At 38.0% G+C, this 17,892-nt stretch overlaps 1 protein-coding gene across 3 annotated transcripts in view; it reads left to right on the plus strand.

Moving 5' to 3' along the window:
• The window catches only part of WNK3 (WNK lysine deficient protein kinase 3), a 127,900-nt gene that overhangs the window by 87,660 nt on the left and 22,348 nt on the right, over positions 1-17,892 (plus strand). Inside the window, exons 17-20 of one of the 3 annotated variants that reach the window (XM_089904487.1) lie at positions 1,477-1,708; positions 2,108-2,238; positions 3,055-3,677; positions 6,241-6,469. In XM_089904487.1, the coding sequence (XP_089760613.1) occupies positions 1,477-1,708; positions 2,108-2,238; positions 3,055-3,677; positions 6,241-6,469 (1,215 nt within the window). The remainder of the gene's footprint in view (positions 1-1,476; positions 1,709-2,107; positions 2,239-3,054; positions 3,678-6,240; positions 6,470-17,892) is intronic. The other 2 variants (XM_022563612.3, XM_022563613.3) reach the window with 2 other exon arrangements.

The following is a 17,892-nucleotide window of genomic DNA, read 5'->3' on the forward strand; positions in this document are numbered from 1 at the left end:
TTCTTCCAGGTTGTCCATTTTACTGGCATAGAGTTGCTTGTAGTAATCTCTCATGATCCTTTGTATTTCTGTAGTTTCAGTTGTTACTTCTCCCTTTTCATTTCTAATTCTATTGATTTGAGTCTTCTCCCTTTTTTTCTTGATGAGTCTGGCTAATGGTTTATCTATTTTGTTTATCTTCTCAAAGAACCAGCTTTTAGTTTTACTGATCTTTGCTATCGTTTCCTTCATTTCTTTTTCATTTATTTCTGATTTGAGCATTATGATTTCTTTCCTTCTGCTAACTTGGGATTTTTTTGTTCTTCTTTCTCTAATTGCTTTAGGTGTAAGGTTACGTTGTTTATTTGAGATGTTTCTTGTTTTTTAAGGTAGGTTTGTATAGCTATAAACTTCCCCCTTAGAACTGTTTATGCTGCATCCTGTAGGTTTTGGGTCATCGTGTTTTCATTGTCATTTGTTTCTAGGTATTTTTTGATTTCCTCTTTGATTTCTTCAGTGATCTCTTGGTTATTTAGTAGTGTATTGTTTAGCTTCCATGTGTTTGTATTTTTTATAGATTTTTTCCCCATAATTGGTATCTAGCCTCATAGCGTTTTGGTCAGAAAAGATACTTGATATGATTTCAATTTTCTTAAATTTACCAAGGCTTGATTTGTGACCCAAGATATGATCTATCCTGGAGAATGTTCCATGAGCACATGAGAAGAAAATGTATTCTGTTGTTTTTGGATGGAGTGTCCTGCAAATATCAATTAAGTCCATGTCATTTAATGTATCATTTAAAGCTTGTGTTTCCTTATTTATTTTCATTTTGGATGATCTGTCCATTGGTGAAAGTGGGGTGTTAAAGTCCCCTACTATGATTGTGTTACTGTCGATTTCCCCTTTTATGGCTGTTAGTATTTGCCTCATGTGTTGAGCTGCTTCTATGTTGGGTGCATAAATATTTGCAATTGTTATATCTTCTTCTTGCGTTGATCCCTTGATCATTATGTAGTGTCCTTCTTTGTCTCTTGTAATAGTCTTTGTTTTGAAGTCTATTTTGTCTGATATGAATATTGCTATTCCCGCTTTCTTTAGATTTCCATTTGCATGGAATATCTTTTTCTCTCCGCTCACTTTCAGTCTGTATATCTCCCAGGTCTGAAGTGGGTCTCTTGTAGGCAGCATATATATGGGTCTTGTTTTTGTATCCATCCAGCCAGTCTATGTCTTTTGGTTGGAGCATTTAATCCATTTACATTTAGGTAATTATCGATATGTATGTTCCTATTCCCATTTTCTTAATTGTTTTGGGTTTGTTATTGTAGGTCTTTTCCTTCTCTTGTGTTTTCTGCCTAGAGAAGTTCCTTTAGGATATAGCATTCTATTTTTGATTACTGATTAGTCCATACAAGAAACTCCAGTGGTAGAAACAGTTGCTCCACCTCACCTAAATTACTACCATTTTGGTTTTCCTCTTTTTGTCTCCATTAGGAGATGTCCCCAGATGCTTCACTTCCAGGGGATCCAGAGGCCTATCCTGCTGCTGTGTCAAGCGGTGGAGCCATTCATCTGCAGACAGGAGGTGGATATTTTGGCCTAAGCTTTACTTGTCCTAGTCTCAAAAATCCTATTAGCAAGAAATCCTGGAGTCGCAAATTAAAAAGCTGGGCATACAGGCTACGGCAGTCAACCAGCTTTTTCAAGAGATCAAAAGTCCGTCAAGGTAGTGTGCTTACAGTCAGGGACATAGACTAGGTAACATCATTTTTCGTTTACTTCTGTTTCTTTTTGTTGTTGTTCATACACAAATCTTGCCACTTTTTCCATGTAGCCCATGTATGTGACACGTCCCATTAATGTCATTGCCATTTTATTTTTCCTTTTGTAACTAATTTGATTTTAAAGTATTCATTTCATATAGATACTAAGTCTCGGGATAAATCTTGCAATGTCTGATTCAGAATTAGGGACTTCTACAGTGTTGCTTATTACATTAACACTTTTTAAATTGTCTAGCAGGAGTTAAGCTTTTTCTACTTTTCTTCATTTTTGGTAATGTAAACAAATGTTGTCTTAACAAGCAATTTTCTCCTTTCTGCTTACAATTTGGCAAAACTTGCAGTGGATACAGAAGATACGAGATCACCAGTTGCTCCTGACCCCATTCCTCTGACAGGAGAGTCCACAGCTGATGCTAGGGCTTTCAGTAGATGTAAAGCAATGAGTGGAACATTTCAGCGGGGTCGGTTCCAGGTTTGTGTCTTTGGTTAAATCATTATCTACAAAGGCATTATAAAAGGTAACAGCATTGAAGATCTATGTCTGTAGATGGTAATTATTTTAAATGTAGATCATTATCATATTTAATTTTTCCCCTTATATGCATCCTGTCACCTTCTGTAGCCATCCACTAAAGGCGAGTCTAAAGAAATGAGGATTTTAGTAGCTGGACCGGAGCACAGAAATGGGTCATCATTTTTTGGTGGGTGGTTGGGTCATCTTTTTTATAAATCTAATTTCATGTCCTTTAGAATCTTGGCAATTGAATTTTTTTCTTTTTTTTTTTTTGCGGTATGCGGGCCTCTCACTGTTGTGGCCTCTCCCGTTGCGGAGCACAGGCTCCGGACGCGCAGGCTCAGCGGCCATGGCTCATGGGCCCAGCTGCTCCGCGGCACGTGGGATCTTCCTGGACCGGGGCATGTACCCGCATCCCCTGCATCGGCAGGTGGACTCTCAACCACTGCGCCACCAGGGAAGCCCTCATTTTATTTTTTATTTGAAGTATAGATGATTTACAATATTGTGTTAGTTTTAGGTGTACATATGGAATGTTTTTTAATTGCAGAATTTTATTTGAGCAATATGAAGCCAATTCTCTTTGCAAAGGGCCCAATTGCAAAGCTTTTAATATGGCAAGTATAGATGGGATTTTTTAGTTTTGGTATTATCAGTGTTTGTACATTACAGAAGACCATCCAATTGTCTGTGTCATATATTGATATTGAATTTCTTTGTGGGTTTACTCTTTGGTTAGGCAGAGCCAGCCACCTTTGCCTTTTTGTATTTCAGGTGATTACAGTTCCTCAGCAGCAGTCAGTGAAAGTGACGTCTTCTGTAATAGAACGCATACCAGCATTCAATAAAATGACAAGCCAGCCTAGTGAAGAAGCTTTAGCCTTTACTAAAACAGCAAAGTCTCAATTGGTAGAAATGGAACCTGCCACACACAATCTGCAACCTTCACTTTCTTCTCAGAAGTTACAAGCTCTTCAGGAAACCTTAAAAGAAGATAAAAGAATTCCCAAACAAGCTGACAACTTCTCATCTTTCCGTACGGCTTGTGAGACTGATGTATCTTTGATGACTCCAGAAAAGGAATTGGAAGAAAATTCAGCCACAGGAAGTAGCATGCAGTCTGGATCTGAACTGTTGTTTAAAGAGAGAGAGATACTTACTGCTGGGATGCAGCCTACCTCTAATAGTGAATTTTCAGCCACTCTTGGTGGCAGAGGGAAATCAGTGGCAAAGGCTGGTCCAGAGAGAGAAAAGTGCTTACCACTCCGTGAAGAAAAAGCCTATGTTCAAACACAGAGCTCACTCTTCTATTCACCGTCTTCCCCAATGAGCAGTGATGATGAGTCAGAAGTAGAGGATGAGGACTTAAAGGTGGAGCTTCAAAGATTACGAGAAAAGTAAGGACTGCTTCTCTTTTGTCACAAATTTGATTGCCTTGGGTTTTATAGAGCTAAGTATTTGATTGGTAACTAATTTTGGATTGGTGACATTTTAATGACGGAAAAAATTTATGGTTGAAAACTACAAAGATAGCATCAGATCCCACAGGCTAAGGGCTCAGTCCCACAAGACTGCCTCCTTTCAGATGCCCATCACGAGTCCAGGTAGTGTTACCTATGCTTCTTACCAACCTGTTATAAATCAGAGGTTCCCACAAACCCCTCCCCAGGTTTGATTACCTTGCTAGAGTGGCTTACAGAGCTCAGGAAAACAGTTTCCTTACTAGATTATTGGTTTATTATAAAAGGATACAACTCAAGAACAGCCAGATGGCAAGGTATAGGGGAAGGGGCATGGAACTTCATGGCCTCCCAGAAGTGCCACTCTCCCAGCGCCTCATGTCTTCACTGACCTAGAAGCTCTTAGAACCCCTGTAGTTCACGGATTTTTATGGAAGCTTCATTACATAGGCATGATTGATTAAATCGTTGGCCATTGGTGATTAATTCAACTTCCATCCTTATTCCCCTCCTTAGAGGTACCCATCGTTAGGGGCTATCCAAAAGTCACTTCGTGATCAGAGGGGCTTGTTTTGAATAATGAGACACTCCTTTTACCTTTATCACCCTGGAACTATTTCAGGAACTGGAGCTATTTGAGGACAAAAGACCAAATATTATAACAAAAGATTCTCCCATTGCTCTTATCACTTAGGAAGTTACAAGGATTTTAGGAGCTGTGTGCCAAGAACAGGGACAAAGACCAAATATATCTTTTTTATTATAAAACATAATATCACAACAGTAAAAATGCACACAAACCAGTCTCCTATTTCTCATGCCCTAATCTCATTTCTCAGAGGCGACCACTATGAACTATTTGGTATATATCTTGCCTGTCATTTTTCTTGCATTTACAAGTATATAGTTTTTGAGTTTTATAAAAGTGGGATCATAATATATGTTACTCTACAATTTTTTGACTTAACATTGTCTCCTCTTCATATTCATGTTTGCACAAATAATCTTTATTCCATACATTGGAATAGCATATAGCCATTTAAAGTTTATTTAATCTCTCCTTAATGGGCATTTCAGTTTTATCCCATATTTTGCTTATGTAAAAAATGTTGAAGGCAACATCCTTATATTTTTACATACTTATGTTAGTATTTTTGTAGGATAGATACCTAAAAGTGGAATTGCTGGGTTAAAAGGTTTGTACATTTAAAATTGTCATCCAGTGTAGATATACCATTTTACACACCAAACAGAAATATATGAAAGTGCCTGTTTTCCCACACCTTAACAAGATTAGACTGGATATTATTGATTCTTTTCATTTTATTCCAATCAGATGAATAAAAAATAGTTTAAAAAATCTGTGTTCTATGTATGCTAACACATATATATGGAATCTAAAAGAAAAGAAATGGTTCTGAAGAACCTAGGGGCAGGATAGGAATAAAGACGCAGACGTAGAGAATGGACTTGAGGACACGGGGAGGGGGAAGGGTAAGCTGGGACGAAGTGAGAGAGTGGCATGGACATATATACACTACCAAATGTAAAATAGGTAGCTAGTGGGAAGCAGCCACATAGCACAGGGAGATCAGCTAGGTGCTTTGTGACCACCTAGAGGGGTGGGATAGGGAGGGTGGGAGGGAGACAGAAGAGGGAGGAGATATGGGGATGCATGTATATGTATAGCTGATTCATTTTGTTATACAGCAGAAACTAACACACCATTGTAAAACAATTATACTGCAATTAAGATGTTAAAAAATTTGTGTTCTAATTAATACTAAGGATGTGCATCATCTCATATTTATTGGCTACTTGTATTTCCTCTTCTTTGGAGTCACCTTTTCATACTCTTTCCCCCTTTTTCTATAAAGTTTCTTTTTTTCTTATTGATTTTTAGGAGCTATTTATATATTCTGAATATTAACCTTTTACTATATGTTACAAATTTTTTTCCTGTTTATACTTGCAACATATAATAAAGAAAAGGTTAATATTATCAGTACTATGAGACTTTAATTTTTTTGTTGTTTTTTTTGCGGTATGCGGGCCTCTCACTGTTGTGGCCTCTCCCGTTGCGGAGTACAGGCTCCGGACGCGCAGGCTCAGTGGCCATGGCTCACGGGCCCAGCTGCTCCGCAGCATGTGGGATCTTCCTGGACTGGGGCACGAACCCGTGTCCCCTGCATCGGCAGGCGAACTCTCAACCACTGCGCCACCAGGGAAGCCCGAGACTTTAATTTTTTTAATTATTTTTTACTGTACTGAAGTTTTAGAAATTCATTTTTGTCAATTTATTGAGCTTTTTGTTTATGTCTGATTAGTTTAATGTCACACTTAGGAAGGCATTGAAAATCTTAAAATTGTGAAAATATTCTGTATTTCCACATTCTTAATCTAAATTCCTTGTTAAACTTTACTTGTACTGGTAGAGTTCCTTGGCTCATCTGTATGGTGCCTGTGCCATTAAAACGCTTTCTGCATGATTTTCCTTCAGACACATTCAAGAGGTGGTAAATCTTCAAACCCAGCAGAATAAGGAGCTACAGGAGCTCTATGAACGCCTTCGGGCAATTAAAGATGGCAAAGTCCAATCATCAGAAATTCCTCTACCACCTGCATCACCACGTAGACCAAGATCTTTCAAAAGCAAACTTCGAAGCCGTCCCCAGTCCTTGACACATGTGGACAGTGGCACAGTTGCAACAGGTAAATCAATCTTAAAAGTGATTAAAAAAAACTGGTCAAAGATCAGCAAAATTAGAAAAATAACAATAATTAACTTATTTTTTATTAAGCTAAGGTGATTTAAAGAAGTATACATTATTCTGAGGTTCTTTTCCACTTTGTTGGTGCTGAATGTTCTTTTATGAAATAATGATGATAGGTGATAGATTTTGGAGAGCAGATGAGTGTTATGTTTTCATTTGGAAAACAAATACCTGGAAACCCAGTTTAAATCCCCAAAATAAGTTTTTGAAATGTTGGTAGTCAATGGGAACTGCTGGTCTAGCATTTGGAGTTTGTTGAGGAGTTTATTGCTTAACAAAGATAATCTTAAAAGTAAAGTTATGTTCTATCTGATGTAAGAGATCTTCATTTATTACGAGACTATTAGAAAAACTGTACATCTTTGAATTTGTAAAAAGAGAGGATCAGTCTCAACTTAATAAAGAAGTTGTTAATCAGGTCAGACTTACTTGGTTACTTGTGCATAGTCAAGGTGGGGTTGAGGGTGAACTGTAAGGGTATATGTGAGATCTCAGCAGAATTTGTGATAGGCAGAAAAATGGTCCCCCCCCTCAAAGACATCCATGTGCAAATCCCTGCAACCTGTGACTATGTTCAATTATATGGCAAAAGGTAATTGAGGTTGTACATGGAATTTAAGATGCTAATCAACATTTTAAGATAGGGAGATATCCTGGATTATCTGAGTGGGCCCAGTGTAATCACAAGGGTCCTCTAAAGTAGAAGAGAGAGGCAGAAGAAAAGATATGAGGAAGGAAGCAGTGTCAGAGAGATGCAGCATTGCTGGCTTTGAAGATGGAGGAGAAGGGCCACAAACCAAGGAATGCAGGCAACCCATAGAAGCTGGAAAAGGCTGGGGAAGTTTGAAAAAACAAGGTTTATTATTCACAGGTCCTGGGGAGTACACATCGTGTGGGCCACATAGCAAGAGGTTTGGTCAGGAGGTGGGAAACAGGAGTACATACTAGAGAGCAACAGCGCGCACTAGCAGATCTGGGGTTCTTACTTTATTCTGGTTGAGGGTGGGGTACCTAGGGTTTCACAAGTTCACTGTTTATTGAGAGTGAGAGTGGGAATTAAAGCACAGGGAGGGAAAAGCAGGGTCACTCAAATGATCAGTTATCTAGGTCAACCAGGGCTTTCTAAAAGGGAAACTTCATGGGTGGGGTGGCCTGGCTCTTTATATAGTTGTATAGCTGGCAATGGGCTTATTTGAGATGGATTTCTTTGAAATGTATATACCTCAGCAATCAAAAGCTTAATGTCAGGCACTTTCTTATTAGAATCAAAAAAGCTAATTGTCAGGCACTTACACCACACTGCTTCTTTCTAGTCAACCATGGGATCTCATGGTAAAAACATGCCTTTTGAGATTGGTTTTTTGACTCATAACATTGTCTTTGGGATTATTTAAGTTATTTTGTGTTATAATAGCTTATTCCTTTTAGTTGCTGAGTAATATTCCATGCTATGGATGTACCACAGCTTGTGTTGTTTTTCTTTTTCAACATCTTTATTGGATTATAATTGCTTTAAAATGGTGTGTTAGTTTCTGCTTTATAAAAAAAGTGAATCAGTTATACATATACATATGTCCCCATATCTCTTCCCTCTTGCATCTCCCTCCCTCCCACCATCCCTATCCCACCCTTCTAGGTGGTCACAAAGCACTGAGCTGATCTCCCTCTGCTATGCGGCTACTTCCCACTAGCTATCTATTTTACAGTTTGTAGTGTATATATGTCCATGCCACTGTCTCACTTTGTCCCAGCTTAGCCTTCCTCCTCCCCGTATCCTCAAGTACATTCTCTAGTAGGTCGGCGTCTTTATTCCTGTCTTCCCCCTAGGCTCTTCTGATCATTTTTTTCTTTCTTCTTCTTTTTTTTTTTTTTAGATTCCATATATATGTATTAGCATACAGTATTTGTTTTTCTCTTTCTTACTTACTTCACTCTGTATAACAGTCTCTAGGTCCATCCACCTCACTATAAATAACTCAGTTTTGTTCCTTTTTATGGCTGAGTAATAGTCCATTGTACATATGTGCCACATCTTCTTTATCCATTCATCTGTTGATGGACACTTAGGTTGCTTCCATGTCCTGGCTATTGTAAATAGAGCTGCACTGAATATTTTGGTACATGACTCTTTGAATTACAGTTTTCTCAGGGTATATGCCCAGTAGTGGGATTGCTGGGTCATATGGTAGTTCTGTTTTTAGTTTTTTAAGGAACCTCCACACTGTTATCCATAGTGGCTGTATCAATTTACATTCCCACCAAAGTGCAAGAGGGTTCCCTTTTCTCCACACCCTCTCCAGCATTTATTGTTTGTAGAATTTTTGATGATGGCCATTCTGACCGGTGTGAGATTATATCTCATTGTACTTTTGATTTGCATTGCTCTAATGATTAATGATGTTGAGCATTCTTTCATGTGTTTGCTGGCAATCTGTATATCTTCTTTGGAGAAATGTCTATTTAGGTCTTCTGCCTGTTTTTGGATGCGGTTGTTTGTTTTTTTGATATTGAACTGCATGAGTTGCTTGTATGTTTTGGAGATTAATCTGTTTTCAGTTGCTTTATTTGCAAATATTTTCTTGCATTCTGAGGGTTGTCTTTTGGTCTTGTTTATGGTTTCCTTTGCTGTGCAAAAGCTTTTAAGTTTCATTAGGTCCCATTTGTTTACTTTGTTTTTATTTCCATTTCTCTAGGAGGTGGGTCAAAAAGGATCTTGCTGTGATTTATGTCATAGAGTGTTCTGCCCATGTTTTCCTCTAAGAGTTTGATAGTGTCTGGCCTTACATTTAGGTCTTTAATCCATTTTGAGTTTATTTTTGTGTATGGTGTTAAGGAGTGTTCTAATTTCATTCTTTCACCTGTAGCTGTCCAGTTTTCCCAGCACCACTTATTGAAGAGGCTGTCTTTTCTCCACTGTATTCTTGCCTCCTTTGTCAAAGATAAGGTGACCATATGTGCGTGGGTTTACCTCTGGGCTTTCTGTTGTGTTCCATTGATCTATATTTCTGTTTTTGTGCCAGTACAATACTGTCTTGATTACTGTAGCTTTGTAGTATAGTCTGAAGTCAGGGAGCCTGATTCCTCCAGCTCTGTTTTTCTTTCTCAAGATTGTTTTGGCTATTCGGGGTCTTTTGTGTTTCCACAAAAATTGTGAAGTTTTTTGTTCTAGTTCTGTGAAAAATGCCATTGGTAGTTTGTTAGGGATTGCATTGAATCTGTAGATTGCTTTGGGTAGTAGAGTCATTTTCACAATGTTGATTATTCCAATCCAAGAACACGGTATATCTCTCCATCTATTTGTATCATCTTTAATTTCTTTCATCAGTGCCTTATAGTTTTCTGCATACAGGTGTTTTGTCTCCTTAGGTAGATTGATTCCTAGGTATTTTATTCTTTTGTTACAATGGTAAATGGGAGTGTTGCCTTAATTTCTCTTTCAGATTCTTCATCATTAGTGTATAGGAATGGAAGAGATTTCTGTGCATTAATTTTGCATCCTGCCACTTTACCAAATTCATTGACTAGCTCTAGTAGTTTTTTGGTAGCATCTTTAGGATTCTCTATGTATGGTTTCATGTTACCTGCAATCAGTAACAATTTTACTTCTTTTCTGATTTGGATTCCTTTTATTTCTTTTTCTTCCCTGATTGCTGTGGCTAAAACTTCCAAAACTATGTTGGATAGTAATGGTGAGAGTGGGCAACCTTGTCTTGTTCCTGATCTTACTGGAAATGGTTTCAGTTGTTCACCATTGAGAATGATGTTAGCTGTAGGTTTGTCATACATGGCCTTTGTTATGTTGAGGTAAGTTCCCTCTATGCCTACTTTCTGGAGGGCTTGTATCATAAATTGGTGTTGAATTTTGTCAAAAGCTTTTTCACCATCTATTAAGATGATCATATGGTTTTTCTCCTTCAGTTTGTTAAAATGGTGTATCACATTGATTGATTTGCATATATTGAAGAATACTTGCATTCTAGGGATAAACCCCACTTGATCACGGTGTATGATCCTTTTAATGTGCTGCTGGAATCTGTTTGCTAGTATTTTGTTCAGGATTTTTGCATCTATGTTTGTCAGTGATATTGGCCTGTAGTTTTCTTTCTTTGTGACATCTCTGTCTGATTTTGGTATCAGGGTGATGGTGGCCTCCTACAATGAGTTTGGGAATCTTCCTACCTCTGCTATATTTTGGAAGAATTTGAGAAGGATAGGTGTTTGCTCTTCTCTAAATATTAGATAGAATTCTCCAGTGAAGACATCTAGTCCTCCTGGGCTTTTGTTTCTTGGAAGATCTTTTAATCTCAGTTTCAGTGCTTTTGATTGGTCTGTTTATATTTTCTGTTTCTTTCTGGTTCAGTCTTGGATGATTTTGCTTTTCTAGGAATTTGTCCATTTCTTCCAGGTTGTCCATTTATTGGCATATAGGTGCTTGTAGTAATCTCTCATGATTCTTTGTATGTCTGCAGTGTCAGTTGTTACATCTCCTTTTTAATTTGTAATTCTATTGATTTGAGTCTTCTCCCTTTTTTTCTTGATGAGCCTGGCTAATGGTTTATCAGTTTTGTTTATCTTCTCAAAGAACCAGCTTTTAGTTTTATTGATCTTTGCTATTGTTTCCTTCATTTCTTTTCCATTTATTTCTGATCTTATCTATGATTTCTTTCCTTCTGCTAACTTTGGGGTTTTTTTCTTCCCCTTTCTCTAATTGCTTTAGGTATAAGGTTAAGTTGTTTATTTGAGATGTTTCTTGAAGTAAGATTGTATTGCTATAAACTTCCGTCTTAGAGCTGCTTTTGCTGCATCACATAGGTTTTAGGTCATTGAGTTTACATTGTCATTTGTTTCTAGGTATTTTTGATTTCCTCTTTGATTTCTTCAGTGATCTCTTGGTTATTTAGTAGTGTATTGTTTAGCCTCCATTTGTTTGTATTTTTTATAGATTTTTTCCTGTAATTGTTATCTAGTCTCATAGTGTTGTGGTCGGAAATATTACTTGATACGATTTCAGTCTTCTTAAATTTACCAAAGCTTGATTTGTGACCCAAGGTATGATCTATCCTGGAGAATGTTCCATAAGCACTTGAGAAGAAAGTGTATTCTGTTGTTTTTGGATGGAGTGTCCTATAAATATCAATTAAGTCCATCTCGTTTAATGTATCATTTAAAGCTTATGTTTCCTTATTTATTTTCATTTTGGATGATCTGTCCATTGGTGACAGTGGAGTGTTAAAGTCCCCTGTTGTGATTGTGTTACTGCTGATTTCCCCTTTTATGGCTGTTAGCATTTGCCTTATGTATTGAGGTGCTCCTATGTTGGGTGCATAAATATGTACAAATGTTGTATCTTCTTCTTGGATTGATGCTTTGATCATTATGTAGTGTCATTCTGTGTCTCTTGTCTATTTTGTCTGATATGAGAATTGCTACTTGAGCTTTCTTTTGATTTCCATTTGCATGGAATATCTTTTTCCATCCCCTCACTTTCAGTCTGTATGTGTCCCTAGGTCTGAAGTGGGTCTCTTGTAGGCAGCATATATACGGGTCTTGTTTTTGTATCCATTCAGGCGGTCTGTGTCTCTCGGTTGGAGCATTTAATCCATTTACATTTAAGGCAGTTATCGATATGTATGTTCCTATTACCATTTTCTTAAATGTTTGGGGTTTGTTATTGTAGGTCTTTTCCTTCTCTTGTGTTTCCTGCCTAGAGACGTTCATTTAGCATTTGTTGTAAAACTGGTTTGCTGGTGGTGAATTCTCTTAGATTTTGCTTGTCTGTAAAGGTTTTAATTTCTCCTTCGAATCTGAATGAGATCCTTGCTGGGTAGAGTAATCTTGGTTGTAGGTTTTTCCCCTTCATCACTTTAAATATGTCCTGCCACTCTCTTGTGGCTTGCAGAGTTTCTGCTGAAAGATCAGCTGTTAACATTATGGCGATACCCTTGTGTGTTATTTGTTGTTTTTCCCTTGCTGCTTTTAGTATTTTTTCCATTTAATATTTTTACCTTGGTCCTTCATCTGCTGTGTGTTTCTCTGTCTTCTCATTTTGCTTAACTTACCATGTTTGGGGTCTCCTTTTCACAGGCTGCAGGTTCATAGTGTCTGTTGTTTTTGGTGTCTGCCCTCAGTGGCTAAGGTTGGTTCAGTGGGTTTTGTAGGCTTCCTGGTGAGGGGACTGGTGCCTGTGTTCTGGTGGATGAGGCTGGATCTTGTCTTTCTGGTGGGCAGGATCGTGTCTCATGGTGTGTTTTGGGGTATCTATGACCTTATTATGATTTTAGGCAGCCTCTCTGCTAATGGGTGGGGTTGTTTTCCTGTTTTGCTAGTCTTTTGGCATAGGGTGTCCAGCACTGTAACTTGCTGGTCATTGAGTGGAGCTGGGTCTTAACGTTGAGATGTAGATCTCTGGGAGAGCTTTCGCCATTTGATATTATGTGGAGCTGGGAGGTCTTTGGTGGACCAATGTCCTGAACTCCGCTCTCCCATCTCAGAGGCACTGGCCTGACACCCGGCTGGAGCACCAAGACCCTGTCAGCCACACGGCTCAGAGGAAAAGGGAGGACAAAAAAGGAAGAAAGAAAAAACTAATAAAATAAAATAAAGGTATTAAAAGAAAAAATATATATTATTAAAATTAAAAAAATTTTAAATTCATAAAAAAAGGAAAGAAAGAAAGAAAGAGCAACCAAACCATTAAAAAAATCCACCAATGATAACAAGCGCTAAAAACTATGCTAAGAAAAAAAAAAAAGGACAGACAGAACCCTAGGACAAATGGTAAAAGCAAAGCTATACAGACAAAATCAAAGAAGTATATACATACACACTCACAAAAAGAGAAAAAGGAAAACAGTATATATTTCTATATATTACAAAATTAAAAAGGAAGAGAGCAACCAAATCAATAAACAAATCTACCAATGGTAATAAACTCTAAATATTAAACTAAGATAAACGTAAAACCAGAAACATATTACATGCAGAAAGGAAACCCGAAGTCTACAGTTGCTTCCAAAGTCCCCCGCCTCAATTTTGGGATGATTTGTTGTCCATTCAGGTATTCCAGAGATGCAGGGTACATCGATTTGATTTTGGATATTTGATCTGCTGGCTCCATGCCGGCTAGCTGTGGCGCACCAGTCCCCTTCAGGCTGTTCACGCAGCCAACTCCAGTTCTCTCCCTGGGATCTGACCTCCAAATCCAGAGTCTCAGCTCCCAGCCCCCACCCCCATCCCCGCCCTGGTGGGTGAGCAGAGAAGCCTGTCAGGCTGGTGAGTGCTGGTCGGCACTGATCCTCTGTGCGAGAATCTTTCTGCTTTGCCCTCTGTACCCCTGTTGCTGTTCTCTCCTCCGTGGCTCCGAAGCTTCCCCCCCGCCACCCCCCATCTCCACCAGTGAAGGGGCTTCCTAGTGTGTGGAAACTTTTCCTCCTTCACAGCTCCCTCCCAGTGCTGCAGGCCCTTTCCCTACTCTTTTGTCTCTGTTTTCTCTTTTTTCTTTGGCCCTACCCAGGTACATGGGGAGTTTCTTGCCTTTTGGGAAGTCTGAGGTCTTCTGCCAGTGTTCAGTAGGTGTTCTGTAGGAGTTGTTCCACATGTAGATGTATTTCTGATGTATTTGTGGGGAGGAAGGTGATCTCCACATCTTACTCCTCTGCCATCTTGAAGGTCTCTCTGTTTATTTGTTTAGTGATTTTCCTTTACTAATTCTGTATTCCCTGAGTTCTTTGCTAGCCATTGAGTTCTTTGCTAGGTAAAAAATTTCTAAAAAAATTTTTAAAGCCTGGTATGCTAGGGTTCACACCTGGGCCAGTACAGTTAGTGGTGAACCAATAATTGGTCAGAATATTTTATTAAATGCCTTGTCTGGCTGTCGTCGTCAAGAAAATCTCTGTGAGAAGGCACACCTTCAGGCTTCAGTTTGCAAGATATCCTTTGAATTTACTTCCTGCTTGCCCAGGAACTCAAATCCAGCCAGAATTGAATGACTAGTCCATTCTCCTTTTTCAGGTCTTTCCTGGTATGGCAGAGATTTATATTCCCAGGAATATGTCAGAGGTTTTCAAATTTTCCTATAGTCATTTAGTTGTCCTAACATTGTTTTCAAGTTCTAGACCAGGATCTTATTTGCCCAAACTGAAATCATAGCCTTAAGCATCTGATTTGTTGCCAGCACTTTCCTATTGTTTCAGTAATACTCTGGAAGTAGCCCCCTACCTCTTCCCGCCCCTCATACCCATGCCTGGCTGGGCTGAGCTGAACTCTGAGTGAAATCAAATATCCACCACACTAATAATACAGGTTTTCCCAGGTTGTTTCGAGTTCAGACAAAATATTGACTGTGCTCTGGGGATAGTGCTTTTAAGGGAGCCAAAAAGAAGTCTGTTTTCTCCATTGTCTGCAGTGTTCCTGGCTTTTGGCTACCACAACACTGAGCTGGGGTGAAAGGGGTATGGGAATTATGACAAGTTAAAAATGTCACAGACCTCAGTAGTTTGTCCTGGGTTAATGATTTTTATTTTGTTCTTTGTCTTTGGATAATTGTTAGAGTTCTGAAATGGTTGGTTTTAGTTGTTTTGCCCACATTTTCATTGTCTTAAGAGCAAATTCACCTAGGTCCTTTCGCTGCATTTTTTGAAGGCATTCTCCTCCCTCTTATTCTATTTTCTGAAACAGTTTGTGTTGAATTAGTATCATTTCTTCTTTAAATGTCTAGAAAAATTTTCCAGGGAAACCATGTGGGCTCAGAGACTTATTTTTTTAGAGGCTTTTAACTGCAAATTCAAATTCTTGAATAGTAGTTATAGGATTATGCAGGTTATAAATTTCCTGTTGGCTGAGTTTTGGTAGCTTGTGGATTTTGAGAACTTGGTCCATTTCATCTACGTTGCTGAATCTTTGTGTTTAGAGTTGTTCATTATTATTTTCTTAGTATCTTGTATATCTGTAGTATTATCATCTCTTTAATTCCTGATATCTGTAATTTGCATCGTTGTTTTTCTTTGTCAGTCTTGTAGATGTTCATCAATTTTATTGATCTTTTCAAAGATCCATTTGTACTTTTATTGATTTTCTCTGTTGTTTTCCAATTTTAAATTTCATTGATTTCTGCTATTATCTTTATTATTTCCTTCCTTTTACAGGCCTTGTTTTTATTTTGCTGTTTTTCTGGTGTCTTAAAATAGAAGCTTAGATTTTTGATGTGAGACCTTTCTTTTTGTAATACAAGCATGTAATGCTATAAATTTTCCTTATGAGCCCTACTTTGGCTGCATCTACTAAGATTTTTAAAAATTAAGCTTTATTTTGGGGGGATATTTTTAGATTTACACAAAAATTATTAAGATAGTACAGAAAGTTTCCATATCTCTCATGCCCAGTTTCCCCAATTATTAACATCTTATACATTAGTATGGTACATTTATCACAGCTAATAAACCAATCTAGATACATGATTGTTAATCAAAATCCACATTTTACTCTGATTTCCTTAGTTTTTACTTTATATCCTTTTTCTGTCCCAGGATCACATCCAGGACATCACATTATATTTAGCAGTCATGTCTCCTAGGCTCCTTTTGGCTTCAACAGTTTCTCAGAATTTCCTTGTTTTTGATGACCCTGACAGTTTTGAGGAGTACTGGTCAGTTATTTTGAAGAATTTTGTTTTTGAACAAATCTTTACTTACTGGTGTTGGGCGGGAAGAAATTTTCCTCTGTCCTTCTAGGTTCCTCTGGCTGGTCTAAGAATTAAATTAACATGAAACAAATTAATAGGAGAAAATCAAACACAAGTTTAATAACATGTATACATGGGAGACATTCACAGAAAGATAGACAAGATGAAAAGGCAGAGGGCTATGTACCAGATGAAGAAACAAGATAAAACCCTAGAAAAACAACTAAATTAAGTGAAGATAGGCAACCTTCCAGAAAAAGAATTCAGAATAATGATAGTGAAGATGATCCAGGACTTCGGAAAAAGAATGGAGGCAAAGATCAAGAGGGTGCAAGAAATGTTTAACAAAGACCTAGAAGAATTAAAGAACAAACAAACAGAGATGAACAATACAATAACTGAAATTAAAACTACACTAGAAGGAATCAATAGCAGAATAAATGAGGCAGAAGAACAGATTCTGGAAGACAGAATGGTGGAATTCACTGCTGTGGAACAGAATAAAGAAAAAAGAATGAAAAGAAATGAAGACAGCCTAAGAGACCTCTGGGAAAACATTAAACACAATAACATTCGCATTATAAGGGTCCCAGAAGGAGAAGAGAGAGAGAAAGGACCCGAGAAAATATTTGAAGAGATTATAGTCGAAAACTTCCCTAACATGGGAAAGGAAATAGCCACCCAAGCCCAGGAAGCGCAGCAAGTCCCATACAGGATAAACCCAAGGAGAAACACGCCAAGACACATAGTAATCAAATTGGCAAAAATTAAAGACAAAGAAAAATTATTGAAAGCAGCAAGGGAAAAATGACAACATACAAGGGAACTCCCATAAGGTTAACAGCTGATTTCTCAGCAGAAACTCTACAAGCCAGAAGGGAGTGGCATGATATACTTAAAGTGATGAAAGGGAAGAACATACAACCAAGAATACTCTACCCAGCAAGGATCTCATTCAGATTCGGTGGAGAAATCAAAAGCTTTACAGAGAAGCCAAACCTAACAGAATTCAGCACCACCAAACCAGCTGTACAACAAATGCTAAAGGAACTTCCCTAAGTGGGAAACACAAGAGAAGAAAAGGACCTACAAAAACAAACCCAAAACAATAAGAAAATGGTCATAGGAACATACATATCAATAATTACCTTAAACGTGACTGGATTAAATGCTACAACCAAAAGACATAGGCTTGCTGAATGGATACAGAAACAAGACCCATATATATGCTGCTTACAAGAGAGCCACTTCAGACCTAGGGACACATACAGACTGAAAGTGAGGGGATGGAAAAAGATATTCCATGCAAATGGAAATCTAAAGAAAGCTGGAGTAGCAATACTCCTATCAGATAAAATAGACTTAAAAATAAAGAATGTTACAAGAGACAAGGAAGGACACTACCTAATGATGAAGGGATCAATCCAAGAAGAAGATATAGCAATTATAAATATATATGCACCCAACATAGGAGCACCTCAATACATAAGGCAACTGCTAACAGCTATAAAAGAGGAAATCGACAGTAACACAATAGTGGGTGACTTTAATACCTCACTTACACCAATGGACAGATCTTCCAAAGTGAAAAGAAATAAGGAAACCCAAGCTTTAAATGACACAATAGACCAGATAGATTTAATTGATATTTATAGGACATTCCATCCAAAAACAGCAGATTACACTTTCTTCTCAAGTG

Source organism: Delphinapterus leucas, chromosome X (assembly GCF_059928025.1).
Source record: "Delphinapterus leucas isolate spDelLeu-1000000601 "Yukka" chromosome X, BTC_Dleu_Yukka2, whole genome shotgun sequence".
NCBI lineage: Eukaryota > Metazoa > Chordata > Mammalia > Artiodactyla > Monodontidae > Delphinapterus > Delphinapterus leucas.